This window comes from Mauremys reevesii, linkage group 19, assembly GCF_016161935.1.
Source record: "Mauremys reevesii isolate NIE-2019 linkage group 19, ASM1616193v1, whole genome shotgun sequence".
Lineage (NCBI taxonomy): Eukaryota > Metazoa > Chordata > Testudines > Geoemydidae > Mauremys > Mauremys reevesii.
This window is the reverse complement of record NC_052641.1, coordinates 22,399,503-22,423,894: the sequence shown is the minus strand read 5'-3', so window position 1 is coordinate 22,423,894 and position 24,392 is coordinate 22,399,503. Positions and strand designations below refer to the sequence as shown.

The following is a 24,392-nucleotide window of genomic DNA, read 5'->3' as shown; positions in this document are numbered from 1 at the left end:
TATCGGCCCAGAAAGGCAATAAAATGTCAGTTGACAAAGACAGTAGTTTGTTCTGGACATCTTTTGATAGAACATCAATATTTGATACAAAAGTTCTTATGTTCGATGACATGGGAAGATGGTTAAATTTTTATTTCAACATATTCTGCTAGAAGACCTAGAGTATACTTAATATACACATAATGTAAACAGTAATTGGATTTGTGACCCATTAGCAACAACGTCTTTTCCCCCAAAATAAGATTTGTGGGATGTTTTTCTGGACAATCATAATAAAATGTGTATCACATCTTTACTTTTCTTTTTATAAAGATGCAGCGTTGCACATGAGTTAAAGGACTAGGAGCCAGAACTTGTGGGTTCTATTCTTGCCTGTGTCACTGATGCAATTAGTGACCTTTAGCCAAGATATTTTGCTTTACTGTGTCTCAGTTTACCCATCAATAAAATGGGATAATACTGACTATGCCAAAAGTGTATTTGAGATTTAATATGTATATAAAGTTAACTGTGATCCTCAGATGAAAGGTGTATGTAAGAGCCAGGTATTTTTGTTAATACTGTACTGGTACTAATTGTCTTTCTGTAAAGTATACTCTAAATTGTAGAGTGCGCTGAAACTTTTTGATCATCCTTCCCCCCCCCCCCCATTTACCAATTAAATTCTGAACTTTTCCTGTCTCTCTTTGAGTTGTCTTTTAACATTGGGTATATTGAAATGATAGTGGAACTGAAGGTCTAATCCTATAGCTGTATATCCTGCAAACCACATCATATCTTCAAAGACTTAAGCAAATCCAATTTCTGCCTTAGTTGAAGTGATTGGACTTGATGTCATGTCCTCATACTGACTGTCTATACAACACTGGATTATCTGGCTAGCCCGCAGTAATTCTAGCACCCTGCAGGGGGATGAATATTTGAAAGAACTAAATGTTGATTCTCTATACAAAGGGGGGTTCTCAACCTTTTTCTCTCTGAGACCCCCCCCAACATGCTATAAAATCTCCATGGCCCACCTGGACCACAGTAACTGCGGTGAGGCTTCGGCTTTCTGCCCTGGGCCACAGTGAGTCTAACGCTGACTGTGCTTGGAGGACCCCCTGAAACTGCTCATGGCCCCCTAGGGGGCCCCAGACCCCTGGTTGAGAACCACTGCTATATACCATAGCACACTTGTTTATACATCAGCTGGACTCTGATTGACTCTGCTGTAATTAAAGAAATATGAAGTGTTTAAGCATTGTTGAATTCTTGTTTTTAGGTCACGAAAAGGGATGAAGATTCTTCTCTGATGCAGCTTAAAGAGGAATTTCGGAGTTATGAGGCTTTGCGGAGGGAACATGATGCCCAAATTGTCCACATTGCCATGGAAGCAGGACTTCGAATATCACCAGAACAATGGTCTTCCCTCCTTTATGGTGACCTGGCACATAAGTCGCACATGCAATCCATTATTGACAAGGTTTGTCAATGGGATAGATTTAGTGTCCTTTTCTTGTTATATTTAACAGTTAAAGGGTATAATGCTGAAGCAGTTTTTAAGCTATTATAACCTCTAATTTTAACTAAGTTTTAAATGACTAGAGACTAGGATAGCTGTTTTTTCTTACGTAATCTTTATGTACAAAGCCCTTTCAGAATGTTTAGTGCTTACAAAGGTCACAGAGAAGCAGTGCAAAAAAAATCACTTATTCTAGTTTTGTGTCTTATGATGAAGCTTCATAGGGCAGATTCTGAGCTGAGAATTGTAATTTCTCACCACTGATAATTACTATATGCAATCTGAAGACACTACCTATCTCATTTTGGAGCCCATCTCTCATGAAAGAAAATGAGAATACTTTTTCTGTTAAAATGTCCAGTTTATAGAATGAAGAGCATTAATGTCACTTATTTTCAGCTCCAGTCTCCAGAATCATTTGCAAAAAGTGTACAGGAGTTGACAATTGTCTTGCAACGTACAGGTGATCCAGCAAACTTAAATAGACTTAGGCCTCATTTGGAGCTTCTGGCAAACATAGATCCTAATCCAGGTATGTGAATGGTGCTAGTAAATGTTAAAAAACCTTTTTTTTTTCTTTCCTTTTTATGAAAAATGTAACTATAATGGCAATAAATTCTGTTTCTGCTCTAAACAGTGTCCATCAGTTGATGTTTTTAAGCTCCTGTTCAAGATTGTTTCCTCTTAATCCTTGTATTGGGTGTTTCTGGTGTAATAAAAGTTCTCATTTAAGACGATGATATTGGAATTATTGTTAAAATGTGCTTTCAATTTATCAATTGTAGATGCAACTTCTCCAACATGGGAGCAGCTGGAAAATGCAATGGTGGCGGTGAAGACTGTGGTACATGGGCTAGTGGACTTTATTCAGAACTATAGTAGAAAAGGTCATGAAACACCACAGGTGACTATATTTAATTACCACCTGTATTTCTGAGTGATCTGTGATGCTTTAACAAAAGGTCTTAACTTATTTTGCAAAATTAATGTTGATTTAAAACATTTGTAGCCTAGTCAGGCTTTCCATTGCCATGAAATAAAGTAGGATTAATATCCCAGGCCCATGTTCCCTGAGCAGGGAGTATCTAATACCATTCACCAAGATCTCTTCTAGCCAATTAAAAATAGACATTGGATTGGATTCTGTATGGTATTAATCAATCTTCCTTTTGTAGGGAAAAATTATATCTATTTATTAATACACTACTTTAAGGATAGACTTGGGTAGAACCCTTAGGGTTCTAAAAAGACCTCTTCTGATTGACTGACTGGCATATTAAAACAAGCCAAACTTATGTGATGTTAGCTTAGAGTAGACTCCCTGCACACGATGTCTGTAGTCAGTAAAGTATACTCTCAAGGAACACTTGATTTAAATCTCTTAGTGAATTGTATCTGTTATGTGTAATATAAAGCTATACTGGGAGTATTTTAACCTTTCAGACCCCAGTGGTGCCATATTTAGTTAGCTCAATACTTGCTCACTGAGGTTTCTTGTCTTGCTTAATCAAGACAATTGTTCTGGTATCTTTTTAAACAAATGAAGAAAAAACATACAAGAAATATTAAAATTATAAGAACTCCATAGTCAAGGTGTGTCCACCATACACAGGTGATATAATTTACTTGTAAGGGGCTCATTATGCAATCTTTGTATAAAAACATCTTTTTAGCCCAATTGGGTGTGTTTGATCCATTTTTTATAGATAGATATAGATATATAAAATACCAAAACGTTGACGTTAATTGTTTAAACAGAGAAAAGCAAGAATAATTTTTAAAATTTTAGTTTAAGGGATAATATGTTACAAAAGAATCCTAGACCGTCAGCACATAGGACCATCGGCATGCAAATCCCCCTCTATACCTTCTGTGATCTTCTACAATCACACAAACCAAGCACGTAGCATCTTAAGTAATCGCCATCTATTCAAAACTCTCCCCTCCATATAAAACTATACTGTGAGCCAGGATCAAGGATTTCTGTATAACCCAATCATAAGAACCTATTTCAGGTAAATCACACAAAGGACCTTTGTATATAAGTAACACAAATAGCTGCCAAATCTTAACAAGGTAGACCATAAGTGCTGATCACGGCCTTTTTGCATTTCATCATTTTCTAACTTAAACTTTGCCATTCTTCCAGATTTACATGGTCTTTCCCACCCTGACATCTGGCAGTTATTCTGCTACGTCAAAAATGTGAATCGATTGTTTCTCAACCTCACTTAATGCAGAGTCCCTGGACAGATGGAAAAAAGAGGGAAAATAGTGCAGCTCATTTGACTAAAGAGCACAAGAAACTTTTCTCAGAACATTTTGCTTTCTGACACTAAGATAAATGTATCCATCGATTTCCTTTGTAGTGACGCTTCTAGCAGGTTTGGTCGGGACTCGCTGTGGGCATTGTGCTAGCTGCTTATTTCTCGGGGGGCTGTCTCAGTGTAACCTGTGAGAAAGCTGACATTAGGAGTCTTTTCTTTCCTTCTTTCTAATCACTGGTTCACAATCAATGCTGGAGAAATGTACTGGTCCACCAATGTGTTCTTCAGTATATTAAGATCTACAGATCTGACCATGGGTCTTTTGCCTGCTTTCAGGCTAGAGGTCAGAGCTGTGAATTGCTGGTTCAGGGATATGCCCCTCCTGGTGAAGAGCTGGCCAGTTTGTTGGACGGAAAGATTGACCTCACTGCTGTTGAGTTTAAGGATTGTTGGATCTAAAACTAAAATAAAACCTAATATTATCTGTTGCAATTGGACTTAAATTTGACTGGATCTGTCAAACTCTTGGGTTGGCTTTTAGGACTGAGCACTTAATTATTTGCTTGCCTTCATTCTTGAAGCTCTGAGCAGCACACTTCCTGGCATATCTTTTGCAGCTTTTCTTTGATCCCAGCATAACAGACATACATGCAGAGAAGCCTAATGCAAAATTCTGCTTCTCCTGCATCCAGGGCCAGCTCCAGACCCCAGCATGCCAAGAGTGAGTTTGGGGCGGCGTCCCTTGGGAGGGCGGCAGGCGGCTCCGGTGGACCTCCCGCAGACGTGCCTGCGGAGGGTCCGCTGGTCCCGCGGCTCCGGTGGACCTCCCGCAGACGTACCTGCGGGAGGTCCACCAGAGCCGCAGGACCGGCGACCGCCAGAGCGCCCCCCGCGGCGTGCCGCCCTGCTTGGGGCGGCGCAAATCCTAGAGCCGCCCTGCCTGCATCTCTCCCCAATCAGAGTGTATAGATAGTGAACTCTGCTAGCTTTGTGGCCCAAGTAACCCCCCAACATAGGAAAGGAGCTCCTAGGTCTTCCTCCTCTGGACCAGGAGAGAACCAGGGCTGCAGAATCGAGGCGGTGGCAAGTAATGCCCTCCTTCGCACAGAGCAGGAAATAAGAGAAGCAGGGTGGTTTCTCTGAGCCGAAAATCACTACTGCCAAACTTCTTGAGATGCCTTGTAAACTACTGCTCCATCTTCTCCCTCTCCCACTGCAAAGATGGGGCAGGAGGACTGAGACAAATGGCACAGCGGGAAGAGGTTTCTCCATCTGAGCCTGTCTTGGGATCCAGTGCTGGTGACAATGGTTCCAACAGTGGGTGCCCTCCATTTCAGTGGCCAGTGCGAGTCCACAGAAAGCAAACAAAAAAAATCTAGTTGACAAGATTACATTGAGCACTTAACTTTTTATGCCTTACTTACAGGCATTAGCCAGCCCCCTTTTTTCTATGGGGACCTCTCAGCTGGGTTTCCCTCATTCAACAAGTTCCTGGCATTCAGGGTATACAGAGGTTAGAAACTGGGATTCCCCACTGGCAACCATATGGCTGGCTGGTATGCGCATCCTCTCCTCCAAGACTTGTTTCTAACTGCACTAACAAGGGGACCAAAGGAACAAACCAAACGGAAAATCCTTCAAGGAAACCGACACCTCTGCCTCCCCAGGACATTACTTAGCCCTGCCTCAGATATCCTTATCTCGTATGGACAAAAACTGTAAAACTGAAACCAAAGAGGGATGTGATCTTCACTGCCTCCCCAAGAGGCTGCACACCCAGAATGAACCCTTTTATTTTAAGTTCAGAGTCAGAATCCTTCAGTGTCTTTTAGACTCTAGTTAAAGTTTCTGTAGGGTTCAGGCTCCCTGTCCAAAGCACTCGTCTAGAAAGAAAATGGCAAAGAAAAGCTATTATGAAAAGGGCTGAGTCAGTTCAGCTCTCCAGGTCAGAACTAATGAGACAAATAGGGAAATACAGGAAAGATTCTTCTTTTGGGGATACTTGAAGACCAAGCTAAGGAGAATAACTGCTGCCTGGGACCTTCCTACAGATGAGCCTTCTATTTTAAAAGAAGTGGAAAAAAGACATAGGCAACAAAATGAAAAGAATGAGAGGGCCCAAAAAAACCCAGGCTCTGTGGCACAGTGGATAGTGCTGTGGACTTCTAATAATAAGTGTTGTGGGTTTGTATCCAACTAGTTACCAACAGACAGGTAAGTGGATTCCTATCTAAGAAGGGCATTACAAAGCAGCTTCAGCAACACTATGGGCCTCCACAGCATCCATCCCCTCCACTTGAGTAATCCTACCATGGGTAGTCATGTCCAGCTTCCTCTGAGGGAAAGTCAAAAAGCCCCTGGCGCTACCAGTGAACTTTCAGAAGACATCCCTGATTCATTGTTTATCTTGGATGCCTCTTTCCGTGGTTTTCATTTCTCAGGTAGGGTCAGCAACACAGGCATGTTCTTGGAAAGCAGACACCCAAGCAAAGAAAATCCTGTCAACATCACTATATGCTAGAGAAAAACTTAAGGAGAGCTGATGGACAGAGGTAGTGGCTGAGACTGAGGGTGGGGAACAAAAGGAAATGCTTCCATCTGCAAGGCAATATAGAAGGGAATAAAAGTCCAACTTGTATGGTCGGTCCTTCCAAGGCCATTCTGTGAGCAGGTACAACTAAAAAAATCAATACAGTAAAGGAAGGTGTAAAAATAAATTTAAAAATCCCCAAATCTTTCCTGTTGCATGACCCCTGGCACATCCATTCAGAAACCATCTCTGATTGATTGATTGATTTGGCAGACTCTTCTCCTTTATACACAAATATCTATCTGTCACACTGGGCAAATAGGTGTTGGACACACACTCAGTACAACTAAGCAGAATATTAGGAACAGATTTGTTTTATCCCTGGTATTAAGTGTTGATATGTGCATTATAATTGATGTAAGGATAGGATTTTCAAAGCCAGCTAAGGGATTTGGATCCCAAAATCTCCACCTAAAATATGTATATGAGGGATAGGATTTAGTTCTTATCCCTATCTCCTTCAGTTTTGGGGTGATAAAGGCAGTTCTTAACTCACGGGAGGCATTCCTTTTCATCTGAGAATTGGTTGGAAGGATGCTAATAGAGTAGTTCTCTTGCTGCCCTCTGGATTGGAGAGTAACAGAAACCTACTATGTGATCAGCCCGCAGGAATTTTACCCTGGTATTATGGGGTAGACAATACAAGTCTGTCATAGTTTTGCTTTAAAACAACTGAACACAAATATGTTCCTTTAGAGCTTTCCTCTGTTCCGGTAGTTGCCAAACTGGGGGTTGCAACCCGGGGTGGGGGGGGAGAGCAGGAAGCAGAGGTGTTGTGAAAGCCTTGCTTGTATTGTATTAAAATTAAATTTAAAAATTAACATTTTTTATTTATAAGGGAGGGTTACACTCAGTCTTGCTGTGTGAAAGGGGTTACCAATACAAAAAGTTTGAGAGCCGCTGCTATATTCCTGTTGATTATGAGCCCTAAAATAAGAAGGGGTATTTTCTAGAAGAGAAACTTTCACAGGAAAAAAAAAAAAAGCACGCGCACTCCAAATTCGGATGTGTGATTCTTAGGATGTTGTGATTGAGGTGTTAGTCAGGATTATGAGGGCATAATGATCCTGAAAGACATGGCATCTTGTAATTAGTACCTGACAAATTCATGATTGTCAGCAAAACTTTCTGAATGCTGTACGCAGCACAGCTAGCCACGATGAGCTCAATGTGACAAAAGGGTATTTGTAATGTCAGTGAAAAACTTCCTTATCTAAAGGGGTGATTTGAGAATGAAAATTGTCAAAATTAGCATGGCTGTATTTATATATATTCTTTAAAACTACTTGTATTTAAACCTGTATTGGATTTTAAGTGGGATTTTTTTCTATTTTTAAGCCGCAACCAAATAGCAAATATAAAACGAGTATGTGCCGAGATCTGCGACAGCAAGGGGGATGTCCACGAGGAACTAACTGTACATTTGCTCACTCTCAGGAAGAGCTTGAAAAGTAAGTCTGGGGATGATGTCGTTCTTTCCATCAAATCAAGGCAGCTTTCATGAAATCCTGAAAGTAGCTTCCTTTGTGTGTGAATTCATTTCTAGGGATCCTTGAATTGCAAGAGAGCTGTTTGTGCAAGTTAGACCTCTTAACAACATCATTTATAAATACATTGCCAGAATTGCAGAATATAGCCGAAGCAAAGTTTTCCTGCACAAAATTGACTCTGGGCCTGGCACCTTAAGAGGTCTGCAGTGGCGCAAACTGAGGAATAGTACCCATTAGGTCTTAATCAGCAGTTCTTTATTCCTAACTCAATTTACCAAATATCTCATGTATAACTTCGTAAAGGTATTTCCACCCAGACCCATCTCCAAATTAACAACTCCGATGCCTCTCAGAGGATGAGTTGGTCTTTCACTGTAGAATGAAATGTCTGATGTTCTACTTGTTTCTCCAAACTAGTGCTCGTGGTTTAAGTTAAATTGTGAAGTGCTGTTAATGAGATCCCTCTCATCCCTTCTGTCATGTCAGTTTTACAAATGCATTAGACTGCACAACGTAAACTCCTTTATCAGCTTTGTCTTTGTAAATATAGGTATCGTTTGAGGAACAAAAAGATCAGCGCAACTGTGAGAACATTCCCTCTCCTAAATAAAGTTGGTGTCAACAGCACTGTCTCAACCACAGCAGGAAATGTAATCTCTGTCATAGGAAGCACTGAAACAACAGGAAAGATGGTGCCGAGTTCCAATGGGATTGCAAATCTGGAAAGTGGTGTTCCCCAATTGATTCCTCGCTGCGCTGAAACCTCCTTAAGAGTTCTGGAGAATGTCAAGAAGGGGGGAAAGTCTGGAGCCAGTGGTCAAAATGCTTCTGGGTCTCCTACAGAATCGCTATCTGAAAAGTATGTATTGCTGTGGGCTAAAAGAATTGGGATCAAATAATCTAATGTCCACATTTTGCATTTTTCGTATCCTTGCAAGCAGAAGAGAGGTGATAAAGGTCTGAATTATGTTCGAGTAGTTTCTGTTTCAGTCTTTGCTACTAAGTGAATCATAGATACTGAACTCTGGTTCTGTTTTATGTTCTCCACAAGTTGAAGGGCATATGTTTTTCTTTTCCTCCTGACTGTCGTAGCCAGTTGCCCTTTAAAGGGTAATATATAAGCCATGCATTTCAGAAAATCTGCTATGGCTCGTGTGCAAGCCTAATAGAAGACTTTCCAAAGGGCACAACAGTGCATTCTACCTATTGAAGGCCAGAGTTGAGCTTGAAGAGGGAATGGCCTCTTCTAAGTGAGGTATCTAATCTGTCATTGTTTTTTAAACTGAATAACTCCAATTTGCATCCATAATTTATTTCTTTATAGTAGAGTTGTGCAGAATAGTCACATTTCCAGTTATCAAAAATACTCTTTTGTACTCCTGGAGGTTTTCCAAGTATCACCTTTTTAAAATTGTTTGGCATTGTCCAAACAGCACTGGACCAGACCAGCTTTTCAATGCCTATCTGTTGTTTTCAGAACATGCTTTCAGTACTGGTATTTGAGCTCTAGGTACAAACTAAAAGGTTTAGATCAGCTTATGAGTGCATGATGTTCTCTTGAAGATAGTCTGCTTTTTAATAATAGCATCAATGTTGGATTTAAAAATATAATTGAAGTCTTCAGAAATTCCAGTGGAGATGATGAGGAATTTGGGCTATGTCATACTGGAGTGTTTTTTGTTTGAGTTAGAAATTACTAAAGACGAATACAAATAATAAGTACTAAATGCAAATACATTTGATTTCTTTGCAATTCTTTTCAGTAAAATTTGTTCTCCACCTAAGACTCCTGTAAGCCAGGCAGCCGCTACCTCAGCTGGTGGTCCTAATATTGGAACAGAGATGAATTCTCTGCCTCCAAAATCCAGCCCATTTGTAACCAGAGTACCTGTCTACCCTTCACATTCTGATAATGTTCAGTATTTTCAAGATCCCAGGACACATTTGTCCTATGAAGTTCCACAGTACCCACAGACAGGTGAGTGACGTGATTGCTGATACACACACAATCCTTCACTTTTGCCTGTATAAACTTGAATGTGTTTCAATGTTTGTGCTTTCTAAATTTCTTCAAATCCCAATGGCACCAAGTCATGCGGGGCTTATTTGCTGGGTCTCCTAGTTTCAGCAGAGCCTAATACCCAAGCTTTTTAACTCTGAATATTATGATTGAGTAAAGAGAGGGACGCAGAATGCAGGAGCATTGCTACACTCTTTGCATTATTTCCATATATAACTAGAGGTCTCCAAAATTCTTTAAAGGAAGTTTAGCAACATTTAAACCATGCCTGCTTATTGGAGAGGGGACAGATGTGTTGAAGATTTTTGTTGTGGAGAAAAGGTCTTTTTGCTTTCTTTGTGTGAAACATATGAGACTCCATCTTGCTTGCATCCTTCATGGAGCTGGCTTAGCAGTCTCCTTTTATAGTGTCTTACTGGAAACACCACCCTTCTTCACCAATCCATGTGGCCAGTTATTTACTGCCCGCCCGCAATGAGGGCCAGTCTCTGCACTCCAATATGTATGGGTCTGACTTCAGTCTGTGCGCATCCATGAGCGGAATTTAGTCCAGGTTATGCATTTCCCACTAGCATTTACAGACCTGAATAACTCAAGCTTTTTCCCAAATCTTTTCTAGCCATCTGTGTACACAGACAGTCCCAGTGTGTGTCTCATAGACTGCACAAATGTTCTTATGCCCTTGAGGAATGGTTTGTTTGAGTATTTATCTAGGCAGAGACCTGGGAGGGAGACACTCTAGGTACCAAGTACCTCTGTATACTGTGCTTGGTATTTTGGTAAGCTAACAAGCACCATGTTAGGTAGAATAAAGAGGTTTCTATTAAGTGCAGCCAAGTAAACTGCTGTATCATTTGTTCTAACTTCAGGCAGGTCCCGGCTGGTGGAGTAGGGTGTAGGAGGGGAACATAATCTATTCTGCAATGTAAACAATAAACCACATGCCAATTGATGGCTTAAAGACCCTCAGAATTCCTTAGACCCAAAATGTTGATACATAAACAGAGATAGACCTCTTTCTTTAAAAGTATCTATTATCTAACCATATAAAAATATATATATATATACTTTCTCTCTCTCTCTCTCTGTATGGAGAGGAAGTGCTAAATTGCCACCTGTTCTTGTAAAATAAATTTTAAAAGTGCTACCATATGGTGGAATACACCGCTCCTCTGCTACCCCTCCCAACCATGTCAGGTCCTGTGAATACACTGTACAGTGTTGGTACTGTCCCTGCAGACCATGTTCTCAAACATGCAGTGTACATCCACAGAGAAGTGATGGAATTAATAGGAGACCTGTAGAAACAAGATACTTTACTCTGAAGTCAGTATCAAGTGCTACTTAAAATTTTAGAACCGTTTTAAAATTCTGGATTATATTGAGACCAAATTAAACATGCTTTTTTTCCAATTTTCAAGGATACTACCCACCACCTCCAACAGTACCAGCTGGTGTGGCTCCCTGTGTTCCTCGCTTTGTGAGGTCCACTAATGTTCCAGAATCCTCCCTCCCACCTGCTTCCGTGCCATATGCTGATCATTACAGTACATTTCCCCCTCGAGATCGACTGAATTCTCCCTACCAACCTCCTCCTCCGCAGCCGTATGGACCAGTTCCTCCCGTCCCTTCTGGAATGTATGCTCCAGTGTATGACAGCAGGCGCATCTGGCGTCCACAGATCTACCCAAGAGATGACATTATTAGGAGCAATTCTTTACCTCCAATGGATGTGATGCACTCATCTGTCTATCAGACATCATTACGTGAAAGATATAATTCACTGGATGGGTATTACTCTATGGCTTGCCAACCTCCAAATGAGCAGAGGACTGTGCCTTTACCAAGGGTAGGTGAGAATGGAAAAGAAAAGATAAGATTTACTTTAAAAGTCATGCCAGAAATCATACTACCTAATTAACCCAGAGCTCTTTTCTTGCCTTGGATTTACACTTGTCAAGCAGCAACCCCAAAACAAGTTGTCGCTTAAACCATAATAGGCAGATCTTTGTCCTTTTGGGTAGGGCTATCTTAGACCCCTTTGCTCCTCTGCTTACAAGCACACATCAGCTAAATTAATTACACACATCCTGGATGTTGCCTACTCCTGTTTCCTTGATTCACATTATGATATGATTCTATGCATTGAGGAAGACACTTTTGGATCCAAGATGCATCTCCCTCTGCCTAGATCCTATATTGACAGCTAAAAATGGGACTCCAGTCCAAGACATCCTGACCCAGGGATGTCAAATGCATGTCCTGGGGGCCAGATCCAGCCTGCTAAATGTATTTATATAGCCCAGAGGATATAGTCAGGTTGTTCAGAATCTCCGCTGTCCTTTTTTAAAGTACATTTCTAGCTCTCCTGGTCGCAGAGAAAACCTTTCAAATGTAAACTGAATGTAATCAATACAGTAATGTTTGCTTACATGTGCAGATGGCTTCTGACAATAACTTGCGGGCGGGGGGGGGTGAACTCTCCTGCCCCTATTAATCTCATTGGAATGTCAGCCCCAGTGATGACACTTCAGTTGCAGCCTTAACTGTTTAATTGCAGAGCATTTTAGCATATGGACTGGGAAATAACAGGGAGTTAAGCCCAAGGGGAGATGGGAATTAGGAGTTGCTGCAGAGAAGGAAATCAAGAGGAAAGAACAAAGGGAGATGCAGAGAAAGGAGGATGGAAAAGGAATAAAACAAAGGGGAGAATTAGTGGTGGTGATACAGGGGAGCAGATTTTCACACTGAGTGATGCTGAATGTGACGATAATGTACTGAATAAAAAATATCTAAAAGTTGAGTTACTGTGTAATGGCCAGATTGTCCCCCGGCTCGCACTCTGAATCTCCCAGTGATATCAGTGGCAGATCACTGGGGGTGGGGTGGGGTGTGGGGGGAGCAGATGGCGCTTAAATTTATACCATGGCCTACAGACCATAATTAAACATGGAATGAATTTGACACCGTGCTGTACACATTCCTTATCTTGTCTTCATTGTTTTCTCTCCTGCATACAAATATATGCCTTGCGACTGGTATTTGGTAAGGTAGCTGTGACCGTTCCTTACTTATTCTTACATGTGTTGGCATCTATGAGAAACCTATAAATTATCTGCATGATCCTGCTGTGAGTATTCAGACATTGATGCTCTCCTCCCATTGTTTACTCTAGGAGCCTTGTGGTCACTTGAAGACCAGCTATGATGATCAGTTAAGACGGAAGCCAGAGCAATGGGCACAATACCACTCTCAAAAAACACCGCTTGTGTCCTCAACCCTTCCTATGGCAACACAATCTCCAACACCACCTTCTCCTCTCTTCAGTGTTGACTTCAGTACAGAGGTGAGAAACCAAAGAATTTAATGGTACTTTTTGCTTCCTCTTACTACGCTTACCAAGAGAGCTTTTCTGTCTCACTCTTCTGTGATTCTATTAGATCAAGTTCATCCCCCCGCAAGTACAGGATATAATCTCCCTAATAAAGAAAATATTGGATATTAAGCTGATGTTACACTTGATCACTGACAAAAGGCCAAAATTAAGTGAAGAATTGGCTTAACTTAAAGGCAGCTTAACTTTATAGCAGTATTAGCTTATTGTTAAGACTCTTATACCATAGTATGGGAAACTGGTGTAGAGTTTCACACAGATCTCCTATGCAGTTAGAGTAATAAATCATATCAACAGCATATCACGAATATCAGTTGTAATTAACTGTGATTAGAGCCTGTTATGAACCTTCAGATTTCTTTGTAAAGCACAGCGGATATATTTTTCCATTAGGAAGAACCCTCCCATTTTATTTTCTTGTTCTTAATGGTGCTATCACATTATGAGCAGGTGTGTATGTGCCTGTAGTCCCAAAGAATGCATAAATTGAAATGAAAAGTGACAAAGCCCTTGTAAAACATTTAGCTGTGTGGTATGACAGTAGCAAAATGAGATGTAGGAGGCAAGGCATAAGAACTGGCAGTGTGTCTTGGAGGAGAATCCCAATCTTGCATTCTCTCTTTCTATACACCTAAGAATTAAAATATTCAAAATAGGTCTTGGCTAAAAAGCCCCTTAGTTGGTGTTTATTCTGAGTTATCGCAAATAGTTATTTTAAGGGTTACGTATAGTCACAGTTCTCCCATCAAGTCCTGGTTAAAGCCTTACCCAGGCTGGGGGTTTCTGAGTTTTGTTCTATCAAGGTTTACTTGATGTAACTTTAGGAAAGGAAAAATGCTTTGCTTTCTCTTAAGTTTTCACTACCCTAGTGATATGCCCAAAATACAGCCATTAAAGTGCACTGGTGCCAACCCAAAGTGTCAGCAGGCAAAGCAACTATTTGTACAGGCGAAGCTTACTCCTGCTTGGAAGCAGTAAGCTTCACAGGTGCAAAATGTGGCTTAGAGTGGTTTGTGCTAAGGGTTGGTGCAGATTTACCAGTGGTTGGCCACTGATGGCTGAAATTGAGGCAAATCCCCAGCATGGACCCGGACTTAGACTATCTGCTTCATGTCTTGAAGTTCACAGTAAGCAGTTTTTCAGTATAAACACCTTAATAATAAATTCCCTTTGTTTTTGTACCTTTTTTTCCCTTCCTTTTCAATAGTTCTCGGAGAGTGTTGGTGACTTGAGTGGTACTAAATTTGAGGAAGACCATCTTTCACACTACTCACCCTGGTCCTGTGGCACTATTGGTTCCTGCATAAATGCCATCGACTCAGAGCCCAAGGATGTAATTGCCAATTCAAATGCTGTGTTAATGGTATGGCTGTTCTGTGCTCTGCCTGCTCACTCATGGGGTGGAAAGTGTTGCAAGTGTTTCCATTTGATTGCCAAACTTAATTTGATTGCCAGGCCTTTATTATAATCAATAGAAGTTTATTTACAAAACTAAAATACTAAGTCTTGAGGTTAAACTGGTTCAACTCATTTTTAAACTGTTTGGAACAAACTTTTGCCCAGCTATGCAAACAAACTACCCTCTTATCAATGGGGGGAAAATGCAGTGGTGTTTATAACATTCTTAGACTTAAGACAAACTACTTTACTTTAATACCAAATCAGTGTAAATAAAATTTACTGTTGGCCATAACATCTTCAGTAAATAATTTATAATTCAGGACTCTTATTCCTCAGACCTTTTTGTTACACTGAAGGGATGAGTGGATGGACAACTATGAGGCTGTATAATAAGGATTTCCTCTTCTGGTCAGGTTGCTTGCAAAACTGTGCACCTTCGGCTGTTTCTTCCTCCTCTAGTGGATAGCGCTTCCCATTTAAGAGATGTCTACAATAGTGTAATAGTGTCAGGACAATCCTGTGTGGTAGATTTGACAGACTAGCATGGGCCAATGTGTCAGGGTTAGGCAGATGTCTCCATTGGATTAATAGGGTTCCAGCTAGTTTTAAGTGAGATACTCAGAACTGCTTGACCTTGATGAGCAAATTATTTTTTTTCCCTGTGGGTATCTGACCAGATTTTCTGTTCCATCTTTGTCACTGTTTCAGATAACCTTTATTTTGAAGGGAGTGCCTTCAGTAGGGTGACCCGATATTTGGAGCTTTTTCTTATATAGGTTCCTATTACCCCCCACCTCCGGTCCCGATTTTTCACACTTGCTGTCTGGTCACCCTAGCCTTCAGCAATGTTAGCTCTACAGAGAAGACATGAAAAAGCTAAAACTTGCACTACACACCATAGACCAGAGTATTCTGCATGAACTTTAATCATGGCTGCAGGGTACGCACAGATCATTTTATATAAAATTAAAATGTCATTTCATTTTTGTAATTTCCCTTAAACAGAGATCTCACTCCGCTAAAAGGCTTTGGAATGGACGTATCCTCCTACAGTTTAAAAAAAAAACAAAAAAAACAACCAACCTTGAAATATATGGAAATATAATTGAATGAAAATACAGCATAACCTTGTTTTATTGGATTGAAATTGGGTACACAAAATGAATTGAGGTTTGAATAAACTGGAGAATAAAACCTATTTAATACACATCCAAATGACCTCATTTTGGATAAGTAAGGTCTCGTATGCATGTTGGGGATTTCTGTCCTATTCTGGTATGATCAAGCAGCTGCCGCTCATGCATCCTGCACCATAAGGGCAATCATGTATCAATTCTCTGATAGCTCTACCCCACCTTCTCCAGTATTAGCAAGGATGTTGCGGGTCATACTGTGGAAATGGTGTTTTATAGCAGCTGGGCTTTTTTTCTGAGAGGACACAGTAAAGCTTTAAAAAAACAGAAGTGTGTCCCGTTCCACTGTTAATCACTGTCTGGTGCCAGCTGGCCACTAAATCCCAATAGGTAAGAGTCATTATGTCCCCTTCCAGGCTGGTCAGGTTGGAGCTAATCACCTTGTGTAATAGTGGTTATTTAATGACCCCCTGGCCTTTTGAATGACCCAACCAGATGTGTTGAACTGCAAATCAGCCTCTTGTACCTTCTTGTCTCTTCTAAATGTATAGGATTTGGACAGTGGAGATGTTAAGAGGAGAGTTCATCTATTTGAAACTCAAAGAAGGGCAAAGGAAGAAGATCCTATAATTCCCTTTAGTGATGGACCGATCATCTCCAAGTGGGGTGCAATCTCCAGATCATCCCGCACAGGTTATCACACAACAGATCCTATTCAGGCCACTGCTTCCCAAGGAAGTGCTACTAAGCCCATCAGCGTATCAGGTACAGTAAATGCTTCCTATTGCCAGCACCGCATATGCCACACAGGCATTTAGATCACTGTTGTGGACAATTAATAACTCTGTGTATATGCATATTCTCTTATTGAAACTGGGAAGACATTGAATTGTACCTTAATTTGTTATAGATTATGTCCCTTACGTCAATGCTGTTGATTCAAGATGGAGTTCCTGTGGCTCAGATTCTACTTCATCAGCACGCTATATAGAACGGTATGAACTTTTCCCTAGTGGCTTTTGTTCAAACTGTTGTTCTGTAGTTTTACAGCTATTCTAAAAATCCCAGGCAGAAGGAAAAAATATCTAGAATATGAATTACCTAGTAATTTTAAACGTGGCAAGTGCTTTGGCTTTATGCAACATCAAGCATTGGAATTACGAATTCCAATAATTAAACTAGGGTAAATCTATCTAGCTATTGTTAGCATCAGTGTGCTGAAGTGGACCAGTCACAGAACTGGGAACCAGCGATTGTTGAGCTGTAATCCCAACCCAGATATTGATTGCCATGTGCAGCCTTCAGCAAGTCACTTAACTTCTCTGCCTCAGTTTCCCTCAAGGTGAATTTGATTTAAATCACTAGTCAGGAAGACTCGATTTAATCATGGACTTCTACATAAAAGTGCATTCTTGTTGGTGGTTATAACCTTAATACATATCCTTCACAACTCAGAGATAGATGTAAGTTTCATTTTTAGAAGGTGATTTATTTTGAAAACTTTTCAGATTAGTTTTATAGCTATATCAGAAAATGAATAATTGTTTGGTTATTTCATTTACCAAAGGTAATTGAACCAGATATTTATGAAGTCACTGGGAGGTGACTATCTCCAATTCAACAGGTTAATCATTAATATTTGGAAGATTTTCTTGCCATGCTGTATTAGGAGGAGGAGATTACCAGACAGACATTTAAATTGTTTTACTTAACTAAAACAACAACGTTATGTGTTCTGGATTTTTTTCTTCAACGGCAAACATATAATATTTTAATAAAACAAGCATATGAATTTTTGAATTTAGTTAAACATTCAAGTTTTTTAAAATCAGGTTTGTTTTTGTTTAAATTGTTTTTACTTAAAATAGTTAAGTGAAATACTTTAAAAAACAAAAAAACACAAAAATTAAAAAACTGTCAGCCAGGTCAACATGAGAAACTTAAAATATTGGCTTCTGCAGCTAACTCAGTTGTCTTCACCTTCACTTTCCTGTTTGTTCATAATCTGGAAAAGAAAAACAAGCTTTCCTGCTTTTTCAGGTCTCAAACAATTTCTCAATTTGGATGAATTAGTCCAAAGGAAGAAAATATTTTTTCTACACCAGCAGAAAAAGCTACTGCTGTTAAAAGTGAGATTATCACTTCAACAGTCTCTAAATCCAAGTGCTTAAGTGACTTCCACCAGTTCACTAGTGTGACTTTTCTTTAAAACATCATCAGCAAACATGTATTTCTTGAGTGGTTCACCCTTAGCTCTGAAGTTTATTATAGTTGGCACTATGGAGGGATGATTGCTGGATGTCCATGTCATAGCCAACTCCTCTTCTTCAGCAGTTAAGGTTTGACCCTGGTACCGAGTATTGAGAATTTTTGCAAGAAAATGAGCTTTAGATACTGCTTGTCCCATTCATTTTTTTTAATGCTTGTAATTTAACTCTGTCATTGCATATTTCTGTAAGATCTCACTCAGTTCCTTCCAAATTTCAACAGCATCAGCAATAAAACAGCTATTTCCCTGCATTTTGTTCAAGGCTACAGAAATAGGCTTCAGGGTACTCAGCATGTGTTGAACATTTCTCTTAAGCCCAATGTTGAGAACTTTGGCTGTGACAGTGCCATCTATTTTTTCACGATTTTGTTCACAAACTGTCATCAGATTAGGGCAGTTCTTGATATAGTGCTCAAAACAGTCCACTACTGAGTTCCATCGCATGTCTTGTGGGAGAGTTAGCTTGGTTCCTCTCACTTTTTTCAGAGCAGCTGCTGCAAAGTGGTTGTTACAGAAGTATTTTGCAATTTCAACAACATAGCCTTTATTTCTGGAACACTGATTTCTTTGGCTCGGAGGTGCATCAAATGAGCACTGCAACCGTATGTTGTTAGCTTGGGGCTCTCTTCACATTCTCCTAAATAATTTCTTCTCATCTTGGATACATTTGCAGCATTGTCTGTGACCAAGCTGCGTACTAGACATTTGAATTTTTTTCTACAATTTGTTATAGCTTTTACTGCTGCTACTTGTAAGTATTCTGCTGTGTGTGCATTTCCTGACGTATCATTTTTGTAAGGAAGACATTCCCTCCTTCTGTTGTCACACAAGCACATACAACAGGATCATTGTGGACATTGCTCCCCCCATCAAGACTCGGGTTAACAATTTCACCCACTAGATCTTTTGCACACTGGTCAATTTCTCTTTTATACACTTTATCCAGCAATTTGCCTGTGACATCTCTGTTGGGTGGACCGTATCCTGGTCTTAATGACTGAACCATGTTAATGAAGTGAGGGTTCTCAATCATACGGAAAGGAGAGTTTGTTGCATAAACAAAACAGGCAATTTTTTCATCAATTACCTCTTTTTGTAATCTGCTAGTTCTTACCACAAACTTATCTATGGTTGTTTCTAGATGATGGAGATTTTTTTTTTCTTTTTGCTACAGGTGATATATACTGTGGCTATGTGACATACATGATGTGACTGAAACACTATCATTGGCAGATAACTCTGAAACTATAGAAAATGGTGATCTTGAAGGTGGATAGTCTTCAGAATCCTAATAAGTCAATGCAGTTATTTCATGATTATTACCATATTTATCATTTAGTATTACTCATTGCATTCACTGACACTCAGTACTTCTTTAAAGGTGAAATTATAAAAAAAATGTATTTCAGCTATTTATTTTTTATCACAACTACATCTAAAATGAGAGTAACAACTATATTTTTTGCTCAAATGTGAGAATTCAAGAATAGTCCAGAAGGAAGACAGGCAGTCCTTAAGAAAGAAGTATGAAATAAAAAGCAACAAAGAGTCCTATGGCACCTTACAGACTAACAGATGTATTGGAGCATAAGCTTTCGTGGGTGAATACCCACTTCGTCAGACGCATGTAATGGAAATTTCCAGAGGCAGGTATAAATATGCAGGCCATAATCAGTCTGGAGATAACAAGGTTACCTCACGTTACTAACTTCGTTATCTCCAGACTAATTCTGGCCTGCATATTTATACCTGCCTCTGGAAATTTCCATTACATGCTTCTGACGAAGTGGGTATTCACCCACGAAAGCTTATGCTCCGATATATCTGTTAGTCTATAAGGTGCCACAGGACTCTGTTGCTTTTTACAAATCCAGACAAACATGGCTACCCCTCTGATACTTGAAATAAAAATTTCCCAACCTGAAGATCCTGCGTGTTCAGGCATGTTCCTTTCATTATCTTCAATGCAGCTTCCTCCTGAGAAGGAAGACTTTTCATGATGTTGTTTCTTTCGGGCAGCCAGGGCTTGCATTTCTTTGTTGCACTGTTTGCATTTTGCACTCATGCCTGTCTTACCCATAGGTAGAGGAACTTCATTAAAATATTCCCAAACTGCGTCTCTCTTACGGCCTGCTGCCAGTATAGGTTTTCCCTTCTAGTGAGAGAATGGCACGGTAGATCTCAAATCAATGAAGGCTACACTGAGAAAGACCTCAAGACTTCTGGAATATGCGGCTCAAACAGTTTCACTTTTATTTCTGCTGCCTGTCCCTCCCTTCTCACATTTATCTCCAGACTTCTTCTCCTGGTCCAGATCTATTCCGCCCCCAACTATCTTCTATTCATTGAACTTCTTGAAACTTTGCACTTGTAGAGAGAGGTAAGGGATTGACTCTGTGTACACAAATTTGCAGAGGGACAATAGGGTTGAGGTCTGTTATTTCTCACCCCTATTTATTTATTTATTTATTAATTAACCATGTTTAACAGCAAAAATGTTTATCTCTGGAGAGACAAATCCATAGTTTGAGAATTGCAAAACTAAGCATCTCTGATGGTATCTTCTAGACTGAGCACTGAGTGCCATTGCTTACATAGAAAGATTAACCTAAATAATCTATACAGAAGCCCCTGGAACCCCATAAGATTGGGTCCCTAATCCATAATAATAATATATGGAGATATACCCTCTCACAGAACTGGAAGCAACCTTGAAAGGTCATTGAGTCTAACCCTGGGATTAGCAGGCCAATGCTTAAACCACTGAGCTATCCCTCCCCCCCTTATATCTAACTATTGAAACTCATTTACAAAACCTTTTCTTAAACATTACATGAATATATTGTCTCATACTATAGAATTAGAATTTGTAATTCTTATTCCATAATGAGATATCTTTGAGCTAAAATGTATCTTAATTAAAACTATCTTTTCCTCCAAAAGCATTTTATCAAAAAAATCTGATTTTTTTTTTATTTTTTTTTTAAATCATTTATTTTTATCCACCCTGGTTTCCCCGTATGTAAAATGAAGGTATTTGCCTACTTCACAGGGGTGTTGTGAGGACTGACTAGGTAATGTTTGTAAAGTGCTAAGTATTATTTCATGCACACTACTTTTATCCAGATGCCTAAGCTGTTTAGAGCTAAATTGCAAAGCTTGAGGGGTCACTGAAAAAACGATTCATTCTTTTATCACTGTGTATGACAATAACAGCTGCTTTTCTCTTTAAAGGGAAAGATTCATAGTTACTGATTTATCTGCTCACAGAAAGCATTCTAGTACTGGAGATCTGCTGAGCATTGAACTACAACAAGTAAGATGATGTACCATGATTACAACTTTTATATAATATAGTGCTTTTCATATATCTCAAAATGCTTTGCAGAATTTAATTGTACAATTACCAAAGTGACTGATAGGAATGAGAGAGCTAGAGCCTAGTCCTATTAACACTTAACACCAGGCATGGTGCTTATTAACCTGAGCAGTTCCATTTATTTTACAGAAGCTTCCCGACTTACTCAAGCGTTCTGTTCCGGAACGCCTTGCGTAAGTTGAGTTTTGCGTAAGTCAAGAATGTATCTCTGACAATTACGCACCAAAAAAAAAAGCGCTTACAGAACTTTTTCCGTAAGCCCAGATTTCCATAAATCGGGTTTGCGCAACCCGGGGAGCGTCTGTAATAGGGTTGTCCATGGCAGAAATTGCCATGTCTGTTAAGTATTGGTATTTGCGGGATCCAGCCCTGGGATCGGGGAAGAAATTTTTTCCCTGATGTATATTTGTATGCAGTGTATTCTGAGAATACATAATTGCCTGTTTAGAGAGAGCTGTTCTTTGTGTGGGGAGGTTTGTTTTGCAGTCTAACAATACAAAGTTTAAATGTAGTTGAGTAACAATTATGTTTTTCCCCCCTCCCCACAGGCCAAAAGTAATTCATTGTTACTTCAGAGAGAGGCTAATGCACTAGCCATGCAACAGAAGTGGAATTCCCTAGATGAAGGCAGTCGCCTTACCTTAAATCTTTTAAGCAAGGAAATTGATTTGAGGAATGGTGAGGTAAAGAAAAAGATGATTGGGATGTATCAGATCACTGAGGTTTTTGGGTATATATTTGGAAGTGTGACATTTTAAAATACTTATAACCTGCTCTTTTGGGTTAGTTACTGATGCTGCACATGGTTCAGTGTCTGAGAGTGAGAAGATGCATTTGTTGTATTGCTTCTCAGTCAGGAGGTGGCTTGATCATGGAGGGACTCCTCATAAATAAGTTCTGTTTTATTACACCTTTGTGGATTGCTGGGCAGGGGAAGATATACATTATACAGTTGACTGGAAGTATACTTAAACATGGAAGATGGAAAGAGTCCACATCCATCAGTTCTCCCACCAGCTATTCACATTATGTGAAGAAAGCGATCCCTGTACTCTGTTCCAGTTGTAGGTGATATAAAGCTAAAACATCTGCTAGTGTACTCTGAAAAAAACGTTCCTTTCCAACACCCACATACTTTACACTACTCTGCAAGTAAGCAGGAAGTATCTAATCTTTTCTGTACCCAAAGACACCATTGGTATCCAAGTAGCTGTCCATTTCTTACTCCCCCCTCTAGCCCCTCAGAGCTCAGGAATGTGGATTATGATATTATTTTCCATTTTAACTTGAATCCTTGAAGATTGTATACAGAAAGTGAAAAGTCTCTTGTATTTGCAGACTGACTATATTGAAGACTGTGCCGACACAAAGCCAGATCGGGACATTGAATTAGAGCTTTCCGCCCTTGATACTGATGAACCTGATGGGCAGGGTGAACAAATAGAGGTATGTACAAGAACTGCCTGTTTGAAGAGGTCAAGGAATTCTTTGATTAGTTGTTCAGCTGTTTCTAGAAACTTTCTTGTAAAATCAATAATTATTCATGTTTATAGTAGAAAACCTTTTAAAATAAAAAGGTGGGTTTTATATCGATCTCTGAATCTTCTTTGGCACCATTTTAGTATAGAATTTGGGCTGCTTTTGTGCTAGTCCCAGTCATCTGAGGTTGTCAATGTTGCTCTAATTGCAAAAGTTTTTTAAACTTTTTTTTCTTTTTGTTAAATACAAGATAGCATTAGTAATTTTTCCCAATATACAAAATGGAAACCAAAAGTATTTTAATACATGTAAAGTCTATTACAATATAGTAACTTAAACAAAACTTTTAAATCACCCCATTTCTAATACTAAATTCATTACAAAATTGTCCTTGCTCTTTATATTCCTATTGTTGCCAGTGCCTCTGTCTTTTATATTTTGCTTCTATTAATAGGCTGCATTCAGTTCCTTAAACATTATTTCTTTCACCTTCATTGTGCAGTCATAAAATGTTCTGATCTTGTTTCATACCACACAAAAGGGATCATCACAGCCCTTCTCTAAAGCAGTCATGCATTCAAAAAGAATAGATATCTGTCATTAAGGCTTTGCATAATGCATACTGGTTCTCCTGGTTTCCATACCTCTTTTGTTGCTCCACTTGATAAATATAAACTGAGTTAAAAACTGGTTGAAAGACTGTATTCAAAGGGTAGTTATCAATGGTTTGCTGTCAAACTGGGGGTGGATGTATCTAATATAGTCCTGCAGAGTCCATCCTGGGTCTCGTACTATTCAGTATTTTAATTAATGATTTGGATAAGGGAGTGGAGAACCTTCCAAAAAGAGAAGAGATTCTAGGAGTAGCCTTTGACCTCCAGAATCATTACATAAAATAAATAGAAATTGGAAGGCTTACCAAAACAAGTAGCCACAATATTGATGGACAATTCTATCTTCTTCCTGTAGGAGATACTGGACATACAGCTAGGTATCAGTTCTCGGGATGATCAGCTGCTCAATGGAACAACTATAGAGAATGGACATTCACTCAAGAAACACCAAAAGGAACCTTTGGAGCAGAAGAGACAAAGTTTAGGTGAAGACCTTGTGATTCTGTGAGTGTTAGACAAAACAGCAGCATCAGAGTGGTTAAAACATGACTATTTAAAGAGGAACTGCTTAGCTTCTCACACTTGGATGAGACATCTGCACTGTGTATGCATGGTGAAGTGGGAAGAGACTGTTGAGAACTAGAATGGATTTGCTTGTGATTATAAAACCCACCAAATGTACCATTGGTGCACCAGTTTTTATGCATTTGAATTACCTATTTTTCAGTATATATTAGGTAACAATTGATATAAACCTATGTTTTATATATTCCCACACTGCACAGCAAATACAAAAGTATTTTTATAATTACCAGAATTCAGGGAAAATAATCTCTGCAAGGTCGGCATTAA

General features: G+C 39.5%; 1 protein-coding gene and 1 non-coding gene across 7 annotated transcripts in view; both read left to right on the top strand.

Annotated features, from left to right (window-relative positions):
* The window catches only part of RC3H2 (ring finger and CCCH-type domains 2), a 44,105-nt gene that overhangs the window by 14,066 nt on the left and 5,647 nt on the right, over positions 1 to 24,392 (top strand). For 5 of the 6 annotated variants that reach the window (XM_039506692.1, XM_039506696.1, XM_039506693.1 and 2 more), the window contains 15 exons: positions 1,265 to 1,465; positions 1,904 to 2,036; positions 2,290 to 2,408; positions 7,700 to 7,812; positions 8,402 to 8,710; positions 9,615 to 9,829; positions 11,293 to 11,720; positions 13,047 to 13,217; positions 14,473 to 14,628; positions 16,351 to 16,564; positions 16,710 to 16,794; positions 21,303 to 21,384; positions 21,996 to 22,130; positions 22,786 to 22,893; positions 23,896 to 24,044. In XM_039506692.1, coding sequence (XP_039362626.1) covers positions 1,265 to 1,465; positions 1,904 to 2,036; positions 2,290 to 2,408; positions 7,700 to 7,812; positions 8,402 to 8,710; positions 9,615 to 9,829; positions 11,293 to 11,720; positions 13,047 to 13,217; positions 14,473 to 14,628; positions 16,351 to 16,564; positions 16,710 to 16,794; positions 21,303 to 21,384; positions 21,996 to 22,130; positions 22,786 to 22,893; positions 23,896 to 24,044 — 2,618 coding nt within the window. The remainder of the gene's footprint in view (positions 1 to 1,264; positions 1,466 to 1,903; positions 2,037 to 2,289; positions 2,409 to 7,699; positions 7,813 to 8,401; positions 8,711 to 9,614; positions 9,830 to 11,292; positions 11,721 to 13,046; positions 13,218 to 14,472; positions 14,629 to 16,350; positions 16,565 to 16,709; positions 16,795 to 21,302; positions 21,385 to 21,995; positions 22,131 to 22,785; positions 22,894 to 23,895; positions 24,045 to 24,392) is intronic. The other variant, XM_039506697.1, reaches the window with a different exon arrangement.
* LOC120387038 lies at positions 1,690 to 1,805 on the top strand. Its single transcript, XR_005590012.1, has one exon. It is a non-coding gene; the product is annotated as a small nucleolar RNA SNORD90 (small nucleolar RNA).